The 20,747-nt window shown below is 49.0% G+C and overlaps 1 protein-coding gene across 4 annotated transcripts in view; it reads right to left on the reverse strand.

Annotated features, from left to right (window-relative positions):
- Positions 1-20,747, reverse strand: part of SYN3 (synapsin III) — a 481,477-nt gene that overhangs the window by 13,155 nt on the left and 447,575 nt on the right. For all 4 annotated transcript variants that reach the window (XM_019802056.2, XM_034644234.1, XM_034644236.1 and 1 more), the window contains 3 exons: positions 10,668-10,810; positions 5,491-5,565; positions 1,037-1,139 (listed from right to left, as the gene is read on the reverse strand). In XM_019802056.2, the coding sequence (XP_019657615.1) occupies positions 1,037-1,139; positions 5,491-5,565; positions 10,668-10,810 (321 nt within the window). The remainder of the gene's footprint in view (positions 1-1,036; positions 1,140-5,490; positions 5,566-10,667; positions 10,811-20,747) is intronic.

The raw sequence follows: 20,747 nt of genomic DNA on the forward strand, positions 1-20,747 counted from the left end.
AGGCCATGGAAGGGGAGCCCTGCAAGGGGCTGTGGGGGGTGTGAACTCAGAGATGTGCAGTTGGGGAGAGAACGGAGAACTCTGAGGCCAGGGGGCATTTTCAGGGAATAGCTGTGGAGAGCCAGAGCTGTGTGTGTGTGTGTGTGTGTGTGTGTGTGTGTGTGTGTGGTGGGGGGGCAGGGCAGGGGAGAGGGGTTGGGGTACAGAGGAGGACTGTGGGACGAGGAGGGACAGTGGGGGGGCAGTTCTGGAGGAGAGAGGGGGAAAGTGGGATTGGGAGAAGCACAGAGGGGAGCTGTGGGGGGAGAGGGGACTGAAGGACCGGAGAGGACAGAGGGAGTCCTGGAGGAGACAGGGGGACTGTGGATGGGGGGAAGCATGGACAGGAAGTGAGCAGGGGAAGGAGAGTATGGGATTGGAGGTCTATGGGTAGGTGACTGGCCTGGAGGACAGCAGGGGCCTGTGGGCCTGGGAGAGGCACGGGCTGTAGGAGGGTTGTGGATTCTCTCTTACAATTCTATTTCCCGCCATCTTTCCTCCCATTCACACCCTTGCAGTGCTGTGTTGCCTGTGTTCAGTGTCCTCCATGACGTGTTTATCAACCTCCTTCTTCACCAGCCTGCACACCCCATGTCTGGCTGGGTCACAGCTCTGTCCCCAGAGCCACACCCATGCCTAGCCCTGGAGAGCCTCTAAGGACAAGTGTGTTGAATGGACAGAGGACGGAATCTCTGCGTGGTGACTAGGGAAGCATGCCCTGTTTACACGCTTGGACACAGAACATTTCAGAGGCCCAATGGCACACAGTCTTGCTGACTCGTGGCCTGATGTGCACACCCCTTAGGCCCAGGGGTCGTCAAACTTCATGTCTGGAGCACAGAGGCTTGAGATGCTGCCAAGGGTCGGGATGGGGTGTGTGAGGCCGGTGGGTGAGAAGCCTCTGGGAGCCACATGTGCCCAGGCCACAGGCTAGGACAGAGCCAACCACACTGGAGACCACACGGGGATTCTGTCCCCCTGGCACGCCTGTCCTCACCTCAATGATGTAATCTCTGCCATCTTTGCTGTGGACAGCTTTGACAGCGCAGATGTCCAGGCCGCCAAACATTTCTGAGCAGCTGTCCACCCATAGCCTGTACCTGCAGGGACGGAGAAACAGACGGTGAGCATCGGGGGAGGGAGCAGGAAGGGGAAGCAGAGGGAGAGAGAGAGGCAGAGACAGACATGGAGAGACACACGGACAAATAGGCCACAGGACAGTGACATGTGCATGCATTCAGAGATGGAGAGAGGTGGTCAGAAATAACAAGAGACAGAGATGCAGCGAGAAGGAGACACAGAAGGAGACAGAGAAGCAGTGGGAGAGACAGAACGGGCGTACAAAGGCAGAGACACAGATGGACAGAGAGAGAGACAGAGAAAGGAAAGGGGCTAGAAGGGGAGCCAGGAAGCAAGAGAGAGAGAGGAAGGATGGGGGGGAAGGAATGAGAGGTGGGAGAGGTCTCCGAGGCCCCGTGCCTCCCTTCCCCCACCCCAAGCCCCCAGAACCCGGCTGGCTCTGCAGCAGTGGGGAGCGTGTCCTGCCTCCATCCGGAGCCATCCTGGACACCCGGCCACTCCTGCGGTCCTTTTCCCTTGGGAAAGCTGCTTGAAGGGCTCAGAAATCCCTCCCAGGCCGCCCTCCGAGCCCCAGCGAATATGCTAGATGAGAGCCTGCGGGGGACAAAGGGTGCATTCTTGCCCTGAGTCTGGGGCGGGCGGGCAAGGGAGCCTGGCAGGCTGCTCTCCCGCCCAGGGCCTGGCCCGCTGGACCCAGAGCTTTTGTTCCCTTTCCAGATACTTGATGGCTGCAAGGTCAGTTTGCTTTGCAGGGGAAAGATCTCAACGCTGGACTTTGACCCTGCAACAAGGGGATGGTTGTATCTGGAGAAGTCTTCCCGGGCCTGCACTTGGCTTCCCTTGTGGTGGCTGGATTCGGGAGTCACAAGGGATTTTGTATCAATGGTCTTGCTTCTCTCCTCACTCTCCAGGGTCACATGGGGCACGCCTGCTCTGAGATCTATTTGTGTCTCTGAGCCATAAGGCCTGGAACGAGGAGAGAGCATGGCCGAAGTTCTCTTAGAACCAACTCTCTCGTCTTAATTGCCAAGGCCCACTGAGGCCCAGAGAGGGAGAGTGGCTTGGCCAGGTCACACAGCAAGACAGTAACAGAGCCAGGATTACACAGATCTCCTGGCTCCTCACTCAGTTTTTTCATTCAACTGTAGCAAGGAGCATGTGAGATCACAGAAGGAAAAGGAAGAATGAAAACTCACGCCTTTTCAGCTTCTAGTAGGTACCAGGCTGTCTGTGGGGGCTGACCCTTCATTCTCTTACCCCCACCACAACTTTGTCAGGAAGGTTGAACCCATCTTTCTGATGAGACTGAGGCTCGGAGAGCTTCATCAGCCACTGTGCTGGCTTCCACACCTAGATTCTGTCTGATTCCACAGGGCAAGCAAGCCACGCCTCCTCTCAGTTGGGACACACTGCAGCAGGTCCCCCCTCGGCATGGGACACCAGTGACCTGGAGTCTGGCTATTCATTTACTCAATAATTTCAGGTAGGCCTCTTCTTCTTGAAGCCTCAGTTTCCTTGTTTGAAAAATGGGGAGGCCTAGGATGATTCTAGTTGTATGTCAGAGTCACCAGGAGAGTGGAGCCTCTAAACGTTCAGACCTGGGGGCCCTGCTGTACGTTAGATGCTCTCTCTGTTTTTAAAGCTTCTCATGGGATCCTCATGGGCCGCCACAGTTGAGGACAACCTTTGGTCCTCAGAGCTATAAGAGCCCCCAGGGCTCTCTGACCAGGGTCCCTGTAGTTGCAGTAGTGACTGACTGGGGGGGCACCTTCAGTTTAGGGAGACCTGTGCCCTGAGACATCTAAATCAGGTTTCTTCTCAATGAAAGATGGAAGTCTGGACCAAGACTCAGAGAAAACTGGTTTCTGGAGGCTGTTTTCCAATGATGAACTTCTGGAATACCTATTGGCTGCATCCCATAGGGCATAGCCCCTCCCCCACCCCCCCACCGTTCCCAGGGCCAAGGAAGGGGCTTCATGGGTGGGGCAGTGTGGGAGAGACTGGAGACCATGGGTCCATGCTCCTCTCCAGCTGTTCGGGACTAGCACTGACCAAGCCACATTGTTGGTTTTGCCAAGGAGGAATCAGGGTACCTGGCAAATAGGTAAGCCAGGTAGAAAGAGGAGCCAAGGCCTGTTTATGGGCCCCCAGAGATTTCCCCCTCTGGAGGTGGGATTGGGGAGCTCTGTCCCAGGCTTTGGGAGTATTGCCCGTGGCTCTACAGAAGGGAAAGTGAGATTCCAGGCCTAAGTGGACCTGTGCCTAAGGTAGGCTCTTTCAGGAATGGCCCACGTGGCCTGGAACTGTGCAGAGCTAGGGATATGGTGGCCTGCCGGGGCCATTTGTGAGCAGCTCATGGGGCATCGAAGAAGGCTGGGCTCACATTCTGGGAAGGCCATGGAGAAAAGGACCAAGATGTCCTGTGGATGCTCAGTGGGGGAAGGAAATGACTGCCTCCGACCAGATGATTCGGGTGGGCAAGGTCATGAGCACACCGCCCTGAGACTAGCTGGCATAGGCGGGCTCCCAGAGTGAGGGCCGCAGCTGCACCTGGGGCTGATGGGAAGGGAAGGCAGCCCCTCCTTGCCAGGGCCACTGCTGGGTGAGGTACTGAACCTCCCTCTCCTGATCAGCACTCTGGCTGATCGCCTTCAATTAACAGCTGGAGGAGTTCACAAAGGTTAGTTAACTTGCCCCAAGTAACCCAGCCTGGAAGGGACAGGACCACTAGCTTTTGCTCACATCCTGCTTCTTAGAGCCCCTGAGCCATCAGTTCCAGGAAAGCAGGGACCATGTCCGTCTTGTTTGCCACCATTTCCCCAAGGCCTCCTCAACACCTAGCTCCCAGCTCATGCTCAGCAGATGACCAACAAGGAAATGTAGGAATGCCCCCCAACTCCTACTCATTCTTTACAAGGGGCTTTGGCACCACCTCCTTCTGGAAGTCTTCCCTGACCTCACCCCTCCCTAGTCTGCATTGGGTGCCCCCTCTCTGTGCTCTCTCTGCAAGCGCCCACAGCTCACTGCCACCCCAACATACCACTCTTCGTCTCCTACGTTGACTGGGGAGTCCGGAGTGGACCTCTGTAGTTTTAGTCTGCGCAACATTGGTTTTTCCCTCCTATCCTTGACGTTCTGCGGCATCAGAACCCTCCCCATCCCCCTCCATCATTGCTGCCACAGCGACTGCTCCCACCGCAGTCTCCAGGGGTGGAGACGTGACCCAGGCCAGTGCCGCTTCTGGGCCGTAGTGATTGGCTCAGGGATGGTCATGTGACCCAAGGCAGGCCAATCCGCAAAGAAGGCTCACTTGCTGTCTTTGGTTGAGATGGTTGGGAAAGAGTAGTTTTGTCCTGCGGGTCTTGACACTGTCAGGATGGAAACCTGGAGCCGCTGGGCGCCACCAGATGAGCGCGTTGGCCCGAATGAAGCCAACGCAAGAGAAAGTGAACTGAGGTGTGTGGGGATGAGCCCTGAACTCCTACCTAGAGCTGCACTTCTGGCATTTTCATTGCCACAAGGCAACCAACACCCCTTTTGTCCCTGACCAATGAGATTTCTGTTCTGATGCTTGCAACGGACACAGAGTCTGTGAAGGGAAGGGGTGGACATTTTCATCTTGGCCGCCTTGGTGCTTGGCACAACATGGCATGCGGTAGGCATGCAGTGAATGTTCACTAGCAGATCTTTCTGACCCTAAAACCCACACTCTATCCACTCTCACTGCATGCCTGCACGTAGAGGTCAAGGGGCCTGCAGGAAAGAATGTGTGTGCGCTGCTGGCCCCCGGAGCAGGTGACTGGCCCTTCTTCAGGTGAAGAGAGCTGGCACCAGTGCTTAAAGGCAGAAGACCTGAGGGACCTTCAGCCAGAGTGCACATACCACATTCATGACTCAGTGGAAATACCCTCTCTGTCCTGACACTGAGCTGAAAAAATAAGCACGAGAGAGGAACGGACATTCCAGGAGCCCTGGTGTCCTAATAAGGATACTTTCGTGTATCCTGTCAGAGCAGGTGAGGACTCCCTGTTCTCTCTGCAGTAGCTGGGCAGGGCTGGAAAGACCCCTGGACTTGGAGTTAAGACATCAGTGATCTACTGTCAGCTTTGTCATTGATCAGCTCCATGACCCTGGACAAGTCACTTTCCCTCTCCGAACTTGCTTCTGCCATCTGTAAAGTGGGATTATAATAACATCTAACCTGCAGGGGGTTGGGCAATAAACAGTTGCCGTGTCTAGGAAAGTGCTCTGTGGGTGGCGAGGCCCTGGCACGAGGGTGAGGCGGCACTGTTTACAGGCCTCTTGTTGTATCCCTCCCCTGCCTCCTACTGGGGCTGCTCCGCGCCCTATTACACCTCTTCTGTCTCTTACCTCTCTGTCATGGCCACCTGCTCCAGCATGGCAGAGCCTGTGTTGGCCTTCCAGTTTCCAGAGATGGAGGTTCTCCTGTATCAGAAAAATAACACCGAGGGCATTAGGACTGCTGTCGCTGCTCTGTTTTCCTTCTTTGCTTTGGCTGTTAGGAGGCTCCAATTCAAATATCTGGCTCACATTCTGACATGTATCGTTAGGGACACATCTTGCCCCCAGCTTTATTTGCCTGTTTTTATTTTCCTTTATGCTGATTGTCTTATTTACTTGTTGGATCTTATGTATCTTTTTCTAGGCCACCTTTGAAATCCAAAGATTATTGTTTTTTCATTTAAAAAATTTTTTTAAATTTAAAATTTTATGTAAATTTTTAATTTTTAATTCAAATTCAACCAGCCAACATATAGTATATCATTAGTTTCAGGTGTAGAGTTCAATGATTCATCAGTTGCTTATAATAGCCAGTGCTCATCACATCACGTGCCCTCCTTAATGCTTGTCAACTAGTTACCCCATCCCCGCACCCACCTCCCCTCCAGCAACCCTCAGTTTGTTTCCTAGAGTTAAGAGTCTCTTATGGTTTTGTCTCCCTCTCTGATTTCTTTCCATTCCATTTTCCCTCCCCTATGATCCTCTGCACTGTTTCTTATATTTCACATATGAGTGAAACCATATGATAATTGTCTTTCTCTGATTGACTTATTTCGCTCAGCATAATCCCCTCCAGTTCCATCCATGTTGATGTAAATGGTAGGTATTCATCCTTTCTGATGGCTGAGTAGTATTCCATTGTGTATTTAGATCACATCTTCTTTATCCATTCATCTGTCGTTGGACATCATGGCTCCTTCCACAGTTTGGCTATTGTGGACACTGCTGCTATAAACACGGGGGTGCAGGTGCCTCTAAAGATTAAATTAAAAAAATATCTACACCATCAGATGAAATCCCCCAAACCTTGGCCTCTTGTTTTTGAAAAGGAGAACTGGGGCAGTAGAGCCACTAGTGATTCTGGAATTTCTCGAGGGCTCCAAAATGTAGGAAAAATGATCCATGGAGAGAAGTGGTCACTTTTTCATGGTGAAGGGCAGGAGGCACTTCTGGCCTCGACACCCTCTCTGTTCATTTGCCTTTTCTGCTCCAGCAGCACCAACCTCCTTTGCAGTGCTCCAATGCCATGGCTTTCTCCTAGGTTGAGGCTTCCCTTTGCCTGATCCAGTCTTTGTCTCCATCTTTTCCTCCCTAAGGACCACTCATCCTTCACTTTTCATATGAGATGTGACTTGCCAACAGCACCCCCACAACAAGAGTAGACTCCCCTAAACCAATGTTTAGTCATGCTAATCTCACTTGTAATGACTGCTTTAGTGTCCAGTCTTTCCCAAGGGCAGGTGACATGTCTGACTCATCCCCTGTCCCCAGTGTCCAGTGGGACCTGGCATGTAGAAGGTACCCAGTAACTAACTCCTGGGTAAGGGGCTGTGTATACTGGGGAAGAATCAAGACAAATGATCTCTGGTGGCATATCTGGACTCAGCAAATACTGAATGAGTGTAAGCAAAATGGCAGAGGTAAAGCTTTTTGTTTTATGGCCAAGGGAAGGCTTATGGTTGAGATTAAAGGGTGAAGTGGGAGGAGGAATTGCTACACAAATATATCCTTCTGAAACAGAAAAGAACACGTATCCAAAGACAACAGATGCTGAGAATTGCCGATGAGCAACAGGGGTTAGAATTGTCAAGGGGTGTAGTGACATTGATAAGTGCTATGTCCGTTCAGTTCAGCCCAACTCAATTCAATTCAATTCGGCAAACACTCACTGGGCCACTCTATGTCCTGGGTACTAGGCTTGTTTCGGTGTGCAGAGATGACCTCGTCCTAAGGCTGCTCACGACCTGGAAGGGTGGACGAGTTTAAAACCAAAGTAGAGGCATGATAAGTTTAGCAGCATACCCGAGTAGTGAAGAGCAAGGAAAGCAGAGGAGAAACCAGAGTCATTCAACGTGACCCCAGGTAACCACTGAATGTGCCTTGGAGGGTGGTAGGGTTGGTATAGTGGGATCTGCATGGTGGCAAGAGAAGGGAAGAACTGACTTGAGTCAGACAGATGCAAGGTTCAATCTTGGTTCCAGCATTTTCTGGCTGTATAACCACGGACATCATCTCAGAGTCTTTATTTTTTTCATTGGTAAAATGGGAATGATCTCCATCCTTAAATATTACATAGACTAAAGGAAATATTCCCATGAAAGTCTTAGTCCAATGGGCACTGCCATTATTTGTCAGTCAGTGGAGACAAGAAAAGAAAGCATTGCATTGCCAGAAGCAGCAGGAACACAAGCCAGATTGCTCTCCTGCCAAGAAAATAATAATGGTGTGAGTTGCTGTTCGATGGGTGCTTTCTCTGTCTGAGACATGGGTCTAAGGGCTCTATACGCATGGCTCATTCGTGTTCACAGAACCTAATGAGACAGATATTACCATTATTATTACCATTCCCTCTGAGTGGCAAAAGCCACCAATCCATATCTGAGAAACTCCATGCTCTTAATCACGACTCTCCATGGCAGAGCCCATCACAGGCTTGGGGAAAAGAGTCACTTGGCCCAAATGTGATGCAGCTGCTGGAATGGAGGATAGAATGTAGACTGTGACAGAGGAGTCGACCTATATTGCAAATGTATGATGTTGACTTCCTTGCTGAAGAGGGTGGGGGTGAGTACGGACCCGAGTAACCTTGGACGAGAGTGGAGGCTGTCTGACTAACTATAAGGGGAGCTGTACCTGAGCACTGCACTGCAGTGGGTAAAGCTCTTTCCCATGGGGCTCCAAGTTCATGGTTCTGCAGCTGGACTGGGACTGAACAAATAAGTAAATGGATGGCGGCTGGGAGGAGCCAGGATTTTCCCTGTTGGAGTGGGAAGTTATAGATAAGCAATCTGGGAAGGTTGAAATGAATCATGTGGTACTAGAGGGAAGTCGGAGACATCAGTATGAACCTTCTTTAGCTCTAGAGAGAGCTGGATGTATATAGAAATAATTACAGTTACGTGTGCACGCATGGGTTAAGGTACACCCATGTATTTCCTAGCTCCATCTGCTGAGAGGCCTGAGTAACAATGACACCCCAGTAGCAACAAGCACAGAGGAATGAGTGTAGGGCAGGAAGTGGGCCAGAAAGGAGGCTGAATGGTCGGGAGGCGGAGAAGATGCTCTACATCGAGGTCTGACACGAACCCGCCTCCCTCGGACAGGGGCCAACCCAGGGTCCAGGAAAAGCCATAACTAATGACAAACTGGAGCTGCCAGGGCACAAAGGCTTAGCATAAAGAATGCGGCAATGAGCTAATCTTCAAGAAGAGAAACTGGGACAAGGTGTCGTCAAATGTCAAGTGGAAACACGAACAATGAGGAAAGGAGGGAAATGATATCATGACGGATGGTGGAGACCTCAGGAATGCACTGGACTGCTGCACTGGAATGTTCCCCAACTCAGAGGGGGCAGGGAAGAGCTGATCTTATCACCCTGAGGGCACCTGAAAGCAGTGACAGATCTGGGCTGGCTCATGGGTGGAAGAGAGCAATTGGCAAGACATGGCAGAAGTCTTCCTTGAGAACTGGCTCTATCCCTTTCCTGGGAATCTTTCCTTAGAGATCAACTGCCTGTCTCTTCTCCAGCTCCCCAGGCAATTGCAGAATGGAGTAGTTGCAGTGAAAACTGTGGGGCCTACAAAGCCTAAAATGCCCATCTGGCCCTTTATGGAAAAAGTCTGCTGAGCCCCAGTCTAGGCAATCCAGGTAGTGCATAAGCAACCCGAGATAATGCACAAATGGGTGTGTCTGGCTGTGGTTGATGAAACTTTATTTACAGAAACAGGTGGCAGCTGGATTGAGCCTATGGGTGGTGGTTTGCCGACCCTGACCTACAGCGCAAGCTCCACTGCACATAAGGAACAGAGAGATTTACAACTGTCCGAGCCAGCCATGGCAGCCCTCGGATAGGGAGGTGTGCGCATGGCCAGGGTTCCAGGAACGTTTGGCAGCCAGGCACTGGTTAGCTCTCTGGAGTCTTTTCGTTTCAAGGGGAACCAATAACAACATTCCAAAGTGAGACACAGAGAGGCCTTGGAGCAGATAAGACCTCCCACCTTTTCAAGAAGTCCCGTTCTCACGACTGCAGCAGCTTGAGTGTGAGTCACCCTCTGCCAGAACCAGCCCTGGGCTGAATGAGGGTTGGATTTTCTGGTATTCATTCCTCGACCCTTTGTCACAGCACCTCTATTCCCACTGGGGGCTGACCCCACCCATATTCATATCATCTTGGTGGAACTCTCCATACTGGTCTTCTGCCCTTCTCTAACCAGTAAGCCTGTGATCCAAGTTGGATTAATCAGGAGTTTCCATGGAATCACAACCTTGAGTTAAGCACCGAAGATGACTCGGGAAGATTCATTTTCCAATGGGGGTGCCATGACGATCGTCTGTTGCTCTGGTCACCCAGATTCCTGCAGCTGCCTTGGATCCTAATAGTTCTGAAATTGACAGTTGAGTGGTTTGTTTTTAGGGTTTCTGATCCTTCATGGCTTTCTAATAAATTCCCTTTTGTAAACTCCATCAAAGCAGTCAGGTGTGGTTTCGGTTGCTTGCAGCCGGAGAAATCTGATGTCATCTCCTAATTGGTCTTACTAGTTCCAGAGAAACCCCTTTGCAGCCCATGGCCTCAGAGCCAGCTTTTTATAAATGCAGGTCAGATCGTGCCACTTCTCTGCTCCAAAGAGAACAGAACAGAACCCCAAACCCACAGCAAAGCATTCAAGGGCCTCCTTGATTTGTCCCCCTAGTTTCTCTTTCAGTCTGGTCTCCTGTGGTATACATCTCATATATACTTGAAGTCCCCCCAAATATGCCAAGTATCTTTCTTCCTCTGGGAGAAGCAGCTCTCTTTGGGTAGACAGATTTCTACCCTGGGATAAGCTGTGAGAAAGCATCAGCACTTAGCCGTACTGACCAGAGAAGAAGGGCAGTCAGCGGACATAAAGGGAGAATGATGGGGTGCTGAAGGGTCTCTTCCCTGGGGTGGAGGACACAGGGCTGGACCTACATCTCTAATTGTTGTTCCTCCTACACTCTCCTCCCAGCCTGCCTCCCAGCAACCCAGCCCCTGCCCAGGAACTCACATGTAAGCCTTGTAGTTGGATCCAATTTTCTGGATGCGGATGTCGTACTTGGAGTCAATGAAGGCCTCAGTGGTGGCATAGGTTTTGGCCATAGCCACCATGCTGGTGATGTCCTGGTAGTCATGCTGGTTTTCTACTTTGATCTGTGGGGAGGATCAGGGGGTGAGTGCCAGCCAGCCAGCATTCACGGAGCACCTACCCAATGCCAGGACCCAGTGTTCTCTCTATATAGTGACCTTTAGAAAGTCACCCGCCTAGCAGGGGAGACAGAAACAGGAAACAAGTCATTCCACTGCATACCTGTAGATGAGGACAGGAACATTCCATTGGGGTTGTCAAGAGAACCTTTATAGAACAGGTGAGCTCTGAACAGCGTTAAGAAGAATAAGGACGATTTTCAGCAGGGGTGTTTCTCTGGAGGATGGAGGGTTGGGCAAAGCAGAGGCCAGAGGCACCACATGGGGACAGGGAGTGCGCAAGTGATTCAGACTGGCCGATGGGGCTGGAGGATGAGGGATGGTTGAAGTGGGTTGTCAGGGAACCGACCTTGGGGGACCTCAATCTCTTTGGTAAGGGGTTAGAATTTTAGGGTGAAGGGTCTGGAAAACCACTGGAAGGAGTGGAGGAGTTTAAACAAGAAAGTAGCCAAATTTGTGTTTTAGAAAAATCCCTCGTGCACTGGGTGTTACATGCAACTAATGAATCAGTGAACACTACATCGAACACTAATGATGTGCTATATGCTGGCTAACTGAATTTAAAAAAATCCCTCAAGTAGTTGGTTGGCGGGTTGGATGGTGGGTTGTATGCTGGGTTGAATGTGAAATAGGGTAGAGACCAGTTGGAAAAAAGGGAGTGTGTGTATATGTTGGGTGTGTGCATGTGGGTTGTATATATGTGACTTTATGGGGGGACATGTGTGTGGTGGGGAGTGCATGTGTGTGTCACATGTGTGTCATATGTTACATGCGTCGAGTATTGTATGTGGTGCTTGTGTGTGCAAGCAGTGTGTGTGTGCATGTGCACATGTGCATACACACTGGACAAGGCTGGTTGTGCTCAACCCAAGGCCTGGGGGAGAAACTCACACTGCTTACTGGGCCGAGGCAGGAACATGAAGCAGTGCCTTGAGGTCAAGGAGAGGTCCCAGGAAAACTTCCAAGGCCAAATGCAGGGGCCAAGGCCAAGGCTCTGTGACCATGATCTCAAGACGGAACACAAGCTGACTGCCACTGGCTGTGGCCAGCTGGGAGTCCTGCTCCCTCCCCTGTCACCCTCACCTGGACAGCAGAGGGGTCTGATATTGGGCCAGAGGTGCGCAGAGCCCAGATCCCCTGGGGTGGGGTTGGGCAGGTGCTGAGCCTCTCGTGTGGGAGGCTGTCGGGTCCTACAATCTCTCCTAGCCCTCTCCGGTCTCCCTCGGAGCCTCACCAGTGCCCTGACCACTGCAGGATGATGTGCACCCACAACTCACAACTCACAAAGAAGCTTCAGAACTCTCTCATGGGACACACAAAGGATTGTGGGGCGGGCAGTGTGGGCATTATTATGGTCATTTAACAGATGCAGAAACATATTTCTTGCCCTGTCCAAGGCCATATGGCAGCTAAGCACAGAGCTGGGAAGGAAGCTCCGGACTCCAAGAGCACAGCTGTTCTCCAAACCATCTTCAGGGTATCTACAAGTACACGCCTGCTGTTCCACCCGAACAGATGGGAAACAATGATGGGGAGTGAGGCTTGGCACACCTTCTCTCTTCTTGGCTCTCTCAGAGTCCCAGCCTCTCAGGGATGATGCTGAGTTCCACTTTGCAGAGAAAATAAAAGTGACCAAGCAAGAGTTCCCTATTTGCCACCCCTTTCCAAGCTCACCAGCTTTCCCACTTCATCTTCCAGGTGGCAGCGTGCCAGCTCCCACTCATGGCTGAACCTGCCCTTTGTTCTAGGTCTTCTGGGACTGACTGCTCACTGCCCCCTCATCCTTCAGTAATAGAACCCTTAAGTTTTATCTGGGCATCTAGTCTCTCAGCTAAAGATTGCTTTGTCCCAGTCTCCCTCCTAGGTAGATTGAGGCCAAGTCTCAGAATCTGGTCAATGAACACGGGAGTGGATGTGCTATGAGCAACCTCTGGGTGGTCATCTTGATGACAAAGGGAATCTTCCCGGTCTCTTTTCCCTCTGCCACCTGGCTGGGATCTCGGACCCCAGGATGGAAACCACATGTTGAGGAGGGCTGTAGTAGTAAGGTGGATGGAGCCTGATTCCCAACACCGTGGAGTCCCCAGTTCGCCCTCAACTGTGCATGTTCAGACTTTCACGTGAGAAAGAAGGAAACTTTAATCTTGTTTAAGTCACTCTTATTTTGGTCTTTGTTAAAGCAGTCAAACTATATTTCTGCCTTGTATTTTTTGTATTTTGCTCTCTGTTGATTCTTTATCCTTTGGGCCAACATGATCATGGGTCCTCCATTCTCCTCAAATTGTTCCTGCTTTTCAATACCCCAGGTACTCCCTGCTCTCTGTCTCTACCTCCTCATTTTCCACTCACCCCTAAACCCACCGTCTTCGAATGTCACTCCCCACCACTTCACTGAAACCGATTTGGCGAAAGTGACCCGTCACCTCCTCACTGGCAAATCCGATAGCGTTCTTTTGATCGGCATCCTGTTTGGCATTCCATGACATCTGAAATTGCTGAGCTTTTTGAAACTTGGTTTCTACACCACTACTGTCTTCTGGTTCTCTTTTTTCCTGCCAACTTCTTCACTTTATTGCCTCCCATTCCTCCAACTTCCCCTCTAATGATCAGAGTGTTTCATCTTCAGCCAACATTTGGGGTCCGGTGGAGAGAGCTGGAGTTCCCAAAATGAAAGAATGGGTGGTGGTGTGGGGGAAGCTAGTAGGGACAGCTTGTCTAATTTAGTTTTATCCCTGGGTGGCTCTGGAAAGGACCAGAACATCTTCTGCACCTCAGTTTCTTAGCACAGCGTACATAGCAGGATGTCTTGGACACTTCGAGCTGTCCACAACATCCGTTCTCTTCCACAGTCATGAAGCACCCTGATCTGGGGGCACATGACCTCCCACAGAATAAATATCGTATTTCCCCATCTCTCTGGCACCTGTATGCCCATGTGACCATGTTTTCTGCTTCTGCGAACAGAAGTGGAGTCTGAACTTCCAGGCCTACTATTAAAGGGAAGGGGAGGGCTTTTGTGCTTCCTGCTAGCTGGACTGTGGACCATCTTTGACCTTGTGGCTGAAGAGCAACACCCCACGAATGCATGTTCAACAAGATGGAAGGAGCTTGGGTCCTTAAAACCAAGGAAGTTCTGTGCGAGCCCTGGGCTGCTTTCTCCCAGACCACTGCGTGTGAGAGAAGTCCCGACTTATTTAAGCCACCTTAGGTCTTTGTTACACAGCTGGACTTTGTCCCAGTTATTATAGGAGCCCTAAGTAAGTGTTGTTGAATGCATCATGCATGCATTCATCTCATCACAGGATAGACAAAAGAGAGCAAAGAGAGACAGGGTAGACATAGGGGTTTAATGAGTTAATGAATTAATTAATCAGTGGTCAGCCCAACCTCTCCTTGTGCACCTTTTCTTTTTTTTTTTTNATCTGGGGGCACATGACCTCCCACAGAATAAATATCGTATTTCCCCATCTCTCTGGCACCTGTATGCCCATGTGACCATGTTTTCTGCTTCTGCGAACAGAAGTGGAGTCTGAACTTCCAGGCCTACTATTAAAGGGAAGGGGAGGGCTTTTGTGCTTCCTGCTAGCTGGACTGTGGACCATCTTTGACCTTGTGGCTGAAGAGCAACACCCCACGAATGCATGTTCAACAAGATGGAAGGAGCTTGGGTCCTTAAAACCAAGGAAGTTCTGTGCTAGCCCTGGGCTGCTTTCTCCCAGACCACTGCGTGTGAGAGGAGTCCCGACTTATTTAAGCCACCTTAGGTCTTTTGTTACACAGCTGGACTTTGTCCCAGTTATTATAGGAGCCCTAAGTAAGTGTTGTTGAATGCATCATGCATGCATTCATCTCATCACAGGATAGACAAAAGAGAGCAAAGAGAGACAGGGTAGACATAGGGGTTTAATGAGTTAATGAGTTAATTAATCAGTGGTCAGCCCAACCTCTCCTTGTGCTNTCTGTTGAAGGGCATCTCGGCTCCTTCCATGATTTGGCTATTGTGGACAATGCAGCTATGAACATTGGGTGTGCACCTTTTCTGGGTGGTTTGGGGTGGGGGTGCTTATCCTACCCTCTCCAGGAGTGAGGATAGAATCCCGGTTTCTTGTATATGGACTCTTCTAAAACCCCAGGACAAGCCCTGGACTATGTCCCTGGCAACTTTAAGGTCTTTTCCTTACAGAGGGCCTTCAAATTGTGCACATTTGGGCCCCGTAGAGCCCAGTTCCAGCCCTGGCTCCACCGCTGTCTTCCTCCCATTAGACAGTCAGCTTCTCGGGGTTAGACAATGCGTCTCCCCCGCAAGTCGTAAACAAAAAAAACAGGTGCCTGGCACAGATGCGTCCAACAAGTTTGCTGGATTGAATTTAAGAAGACTGGATAAAAATCCACTCGTAACTTGGGAGGGGGCAGGGGAATGGGAGGAATTTGGGAAAAGGCAAAGAAAATGTGTCTCTGGAAAACTTGTCTTTTACAAGGTGAATTTTTCTGCAACTGCTCAGGCTAGATTCTGCACTCTCAGAGATTTATCTGCCTATCGTGAGAACCCGATCAAGTCAGGCATTGCANGTCTTTTACAAGGTGAATTTTTCTGCAACTGCTCAGGCTAGATTCTGCACTCTCAGAGATTTATCTGCCTATGAGAACCCGATCAAGTCAGGCATTGCAGAGAAGCCGGCAGGGGCCTGGGGCGGGGTGTGGTGGGTGCTGGAGGGGACTCTGGCATAGTCCTCAGGCAAAAGGATAGGCGGAGTCAGAGGGCGCTGAGGCTGGGCAGCCACAGGGATGAAGTGGCTGCTGGCCCAGGGAGGGAGTCTTGGCACTCCGCTTTATTTACTAGCTGGAAACCCCTCCAAATGTTCANAGAGAAGCCGGCAGGGGCCTGGGGCGGGGTGTGGTGGGTGCTGGAGGGGACTCTGGCATAGTCCTCAGGCAAAAGGATAGGCGGAGTCAGAGGGCGCTGAGGCTGGGCAGCCACAGGGATGAAGTGGCTGCTGGCCCAGGGAGGGAGTCTTGGCACTCCGCTTTATTTACTAGCTGGAAACTCCTCCAAATGTTCAGAGACAAGCTGAAAACAGGAAGCCCTAAATGAGCTGTGATTCAAGATTACCCATTTGCTGCTCTGGGGACCTGCAATGGAGTCATTATGGACTCCCTGACTCCGAAGCCTCACTTCCACGTCCCTGGCTCCCTCTCCTCTCCTCTCCCTTCCCTGTTTCTTCTCTTTTTTTCCCTCTTTCTCTGTCTTCCTTGTCTTCTCTCCCTCTCCCCTACACTGCTCTACTAGGCTCTTGTGTGTTTGTGTGCATGCGTGTGCTTCATCCTGAGGGTGAGCAAGGTGGGAGCATNACAGAGACAAGCTGAAAACAGGAAGCCCTAAATGAGCTGTGATTCAAGATTACCCATTTGCTGCTCGGGACCTGCAATGGAGTCATTATGGACTCCCTGACTCCGAAGCCTCACTTCCACGTCCCTGGCTCCCTCTCCTCTCCTCTCCCTTCCCTGTTTCTTCTCTTTTTTTCCCTCTTTCTCTGTCTTCCTTGTCTTCTCTCCCTCTCCCCTACACTGCTCTACTAGGCTCTTGTGTGTTTGTGTGCATGCGTGTGCTTCATCCTGAGGGTGAGCAAGGTGGGAGCATGGAGACAGAGAGGGCAGAAAGGGAGAGAAGCGGGAGAGAGGGGTCAGGGTACAGTTCTGAATCTCCTTGATGGGGTTCACCTCAGAGGTCTCCTATTCCAGTCTGAGATGGGAGAGTCATCTGCTCCATCTTTGGTAGATTGTCTGCATTTGCTTGAACACCTCCGAGAACAGGGGGTTCACTACTGGGCAAGGAAGTTAATTGCCCTTTGGGAAACTTGTTCTGCTGTATATTACACTCAGAGTGAATGAATGGTCCCAGTTACCGATCACTCAAGGGAATTATCCGCCCTCAGCCTTGTGTCTGCTCTTCACGGACTCGAGGAAAGCCAGCCAGGAACGCCTAAGTCACTCTCTTCTTTAATCCCACCCTAGCATGAGCAGGTTCCAGACCCTTTACTACCTTGAAATGCATATGACAATCTCCTAAACTATGTGGTGCCAGGAATCACACCCGGCTCCAGATGTGGGTTCACCAGCCGAGATTGGAGAAGACTGTCACCTCCCTCTACATGGACTACATCTGGCAGACTCCTGCTTCAGAGCCTTTGCACTTGCTGTTCCTTGCTTGCAAGGCCCACACCCTCACTTCACTGAGGTCTCTGCTCAGAGTGGTCTTCCCTGATCCCCAGATGTCCCAGACTCTTCTGACCCGGCACTCCTCATCCACCGTACCCCACTTAATTTTTCTCCATGGCACTTCCCTCACCCCCACTTCACACCATTATCATCTCTCTTCCCTACCACTTTACTAGAATGGAGGCTCTGCAAGACCACTGCTGGATTTCAAGCACCGATAACAGCACTCAAGGAGCAACAAGGACCCAATAGATTTGGTTAATGATTGAATGAATATATCTAAGTGTTGCCAGGTATGTACCGAGTGCTCATTATACCCAGATAATTACTGACTGTTTTTCCAGATACTATGCTAGAGGCCGGGGATGCAATAGGGGAAAAAGAGATTTATGATTTTAATCCAAATGGAGCTTTGAGCCTATTCATTACTTGCTCCTATTAATGCGGCTTAATACAATAGTAGATTTTCTAAGATCCATATGGAGCTTGTTCTAAGCTAATGCCTCCAGGTCATTTTGAAACACAAGATCCTGACAATTCACATCTCTCCGAGCGTGACCTTGAGTGCATTCAGTCCCAGAGCAGGACTTTACACTTCCCCCTGTAAATGTTAAAGCTCTCATGTTTTCATCTGTCCCTTCATCTTCCAATATTGACTCTGTCATCTAACCTGTTAACTACCCCTCTCACCTCTGTATCAATCATGATTTTGGTGTCCCCTTCCCATACTTAATTCCAGCTGTTTGACCCGATTTAAGTCACTTCTCTGGGTTTTAGTTTCCTTATCGGTTACATGAGATAACAACTGCCTTGTAGGATTATTATGATTCTTAAAAAATATTTTATTTATTTATTTACTTACTTATTTATTTTAGAGAGAGGGAGAGAGAGCATGCGTACAAGTGAGTGGGGGGAGGGGCAGGGGAGAGGGAAAGAGAGAATCTCAAGCAGATTCCCCGCTGAGCATGGAGACTGACCATGGGGCTCAATCTCAGGACCCTGAAATCAAGACCTGAGCCAAAATCAAGAGTTGGGTGCTTAATCAACTGAGCCACCCACGTGCCATGATTATTATGATTTTTAAATGAAATTATAATGAATGTCAAAGGACCTACTTAGCATGGTGTCTGGCACCTAGTAGATACTCAGTGAAAGTTGGTTCTCTTTAATTAAATAATTGTGACTCTTTGTTGACATTGAACCATCAATAAACACTTTTTATACAGTTATTTACTTAATTATTCATCTAGCTACAATATCTACGTCCTGTATAATCACCCAAATTGATGAGGAAGGTTCTTTTTAGATCGACTGCAACTAATTAATGCAGAAGGAGTAAGAGAACTAGGACATCATCCTCCTGCAATGATCTCCCTAATGCAATAATGGATCTAGGCAACAGTGATGAATGCAAGACCCGTGGGAAAGGCTAATGGGGAACTTCCGAATATGTGGGTCAGGCAGACAACATCTGAACTCATAGATCGGTCTTAAATCTCAAAAGACAGTCAGACATGACTGTGTCTACAGATGTGCAAGGGAAGCACCCACTACCAACTGGAAATTATTCTTGCCAAAACCCAGAACCTGAATCACGTCAAGTCTCTATATTCAACCACCAGTTTATAGGACATACAGGCAATAAGAGAACACCATGGGTCTGTAATCAGGCAAATTCAGACTGTAGAAAATTCTACAGGGAAATGACCTTTCCCCCCCTTCTAACAAATAAGTGACAAACAAACCAACCACAGGAAAAGGAACTGTTATATATCAAAAGAGACTCATGTCATACCACACTCACGTCAGGTATGAAGGCCTTTGTTTGGATACAATGAGAATAAACCAATTAACAGGAGACTATTGAACACTGACTATGTATTAGATGATATTAAAGAATTATTATTAATTTTTTGTGTCATAATGGTATTTGTCTATGTTAAAGGAAAGAAAAGGAGTCCTTATGTATCACAAATGCATACTGAAATATGTATAGGTGAAATTATGTGATATCTGAGATTTGCTTTAAAATAATCTGGGGATCCAGAGACAGAAAGTAGATGAGAGGTTGCCAGGAGCTGAGGTGAAAGGAGAACAGGGAATGACTTCTGCTGGGTAGAGGGTGACAAACATATCTTGGAATTATGTAATGGTGATGGCTTCACCTTGTGAATATACTTAAAAATCACTGAATTGTACACTTTAGAAGGATGAACTTTATAGAATGAGAATGATATTTTGTCTTAAAAAATGAAAAAGTATCCAATGGTGTTTGAGGGGAAGTGTGGAGGGGTATGTAGAACAAAACTGACCATCAGTGAATAATGGCTGAAGTTGGGTGATTGGTACATGGAGATACATTTTACTGTTTTCTCTTCTGCTGTGTATATTTGAAAATTTCCATAATAAAAGGTTAAAAAAAAGCAGGACTAAAAGAGAAAGACAAATACGAGTGAGAATGTAAAACTGTGCTTCGAATGAGGTTAAAAGCCCATATGGTAATATCTGGCTAGGGGTGTGACCCCATTTGGTTGTGTTCATTGCAGGAAACTTTGGTCAGTAACACAATTCAGTCTCGCTAAGAGGAAATGCAACCAGGTGCCTAAGAGAATTACAATCATTCTTTTCTTTTTTCTTTCTTTCTTTCTTTCTTTCTTTCTTTCTTTCTTTCTTTCTTTTCTTTCTTTTGAGAGAGAAAGCTTACATGTGCACGATCGACGGGAGAGGGGCAGAGGGAGAGGAAGAGAGAGAGAAACTCAAGTAGACTGCCCGCTGAGCATGGAGCCTGATGTGGAGCTCAATCTCACAACACTGAGATCATGACTTGAGCCAAAATCAAGAGTCAGACGCTTAACCAACTGAGCCACTCACGTGCCCCACAACCATTCTTGGAATTAAAATCCATGTGACAGCTCCTGAGCTCCTCTTATAGAGGACACTGATGAGTAACAAATGTCAACAACGCTCTCTGATGTTTGATGTTTCTTATAACACCCCTTAGTGTAAGCTCATGTACTCATGTCATTTCCTTTTGTTATATTTAGCTTTTATTTATTTATTTGACAGAGAAAGAGAGAGAGCACAAGCAGGAGGAGCAGCAGGCAGAGGGAGAGGGAGAAGCAGACTCCCCGCTGAGCAGGAAGCCTGATGCAGGGCTCAGCCTCAAGACCCTGGGATCATGACCTGAGCCGAAGGCAGACACTTAACCAACTGAGCTCCCCAGGCGTCCCTCGTGTCATCTTGTTAAGATTTGAAGAAAGCAGTTTTGCAGATGGCCAATAAATGCAATCCAGTGATCACTTTGATCCATTTGTTATAGTTTATTTTTTATGTGAAAAATGAATTCATACACATAGCGAAAAAAGAAAAAGAAAAAAGGAAAATAAAAGTAAAAAATATAAAAACAAAATCTGGGAAAAAAATAAGTATGTCTTTTCTCTAAACCCCAAGCCCCCTGGTGAAAAGATTTCTTTATACTCTTCTGGAAATATTCTATGAATATAGTAGTGTAAGAGGATGCAAAATGAGTCTCTTCTTGTCTGTGATGATTAATTTTATGTGTCAAATTGGTTGGATCATGGTACTTAGATATTTGGTCAAATAGTATTCTGGATGTTTCTGTGAGGGGGTTTTGGTTGAGATTTGCATTTATTTATTTATTTAATTT

Source organism: Ailuropoda melanoleuca, chromosome 15 (assembly GCF_002007445.2).
Source record: "Ailuropoda melanoleuca isolate Jingjing chromosome 15, ASM200744v2, whole genome shotgun sequence".
NCBI lineage: Eukaryota > Metazoa > Chordata > Mammalia > Carnivora > Ursidae > Ailuropoda > Ailuropoda melanoleuca.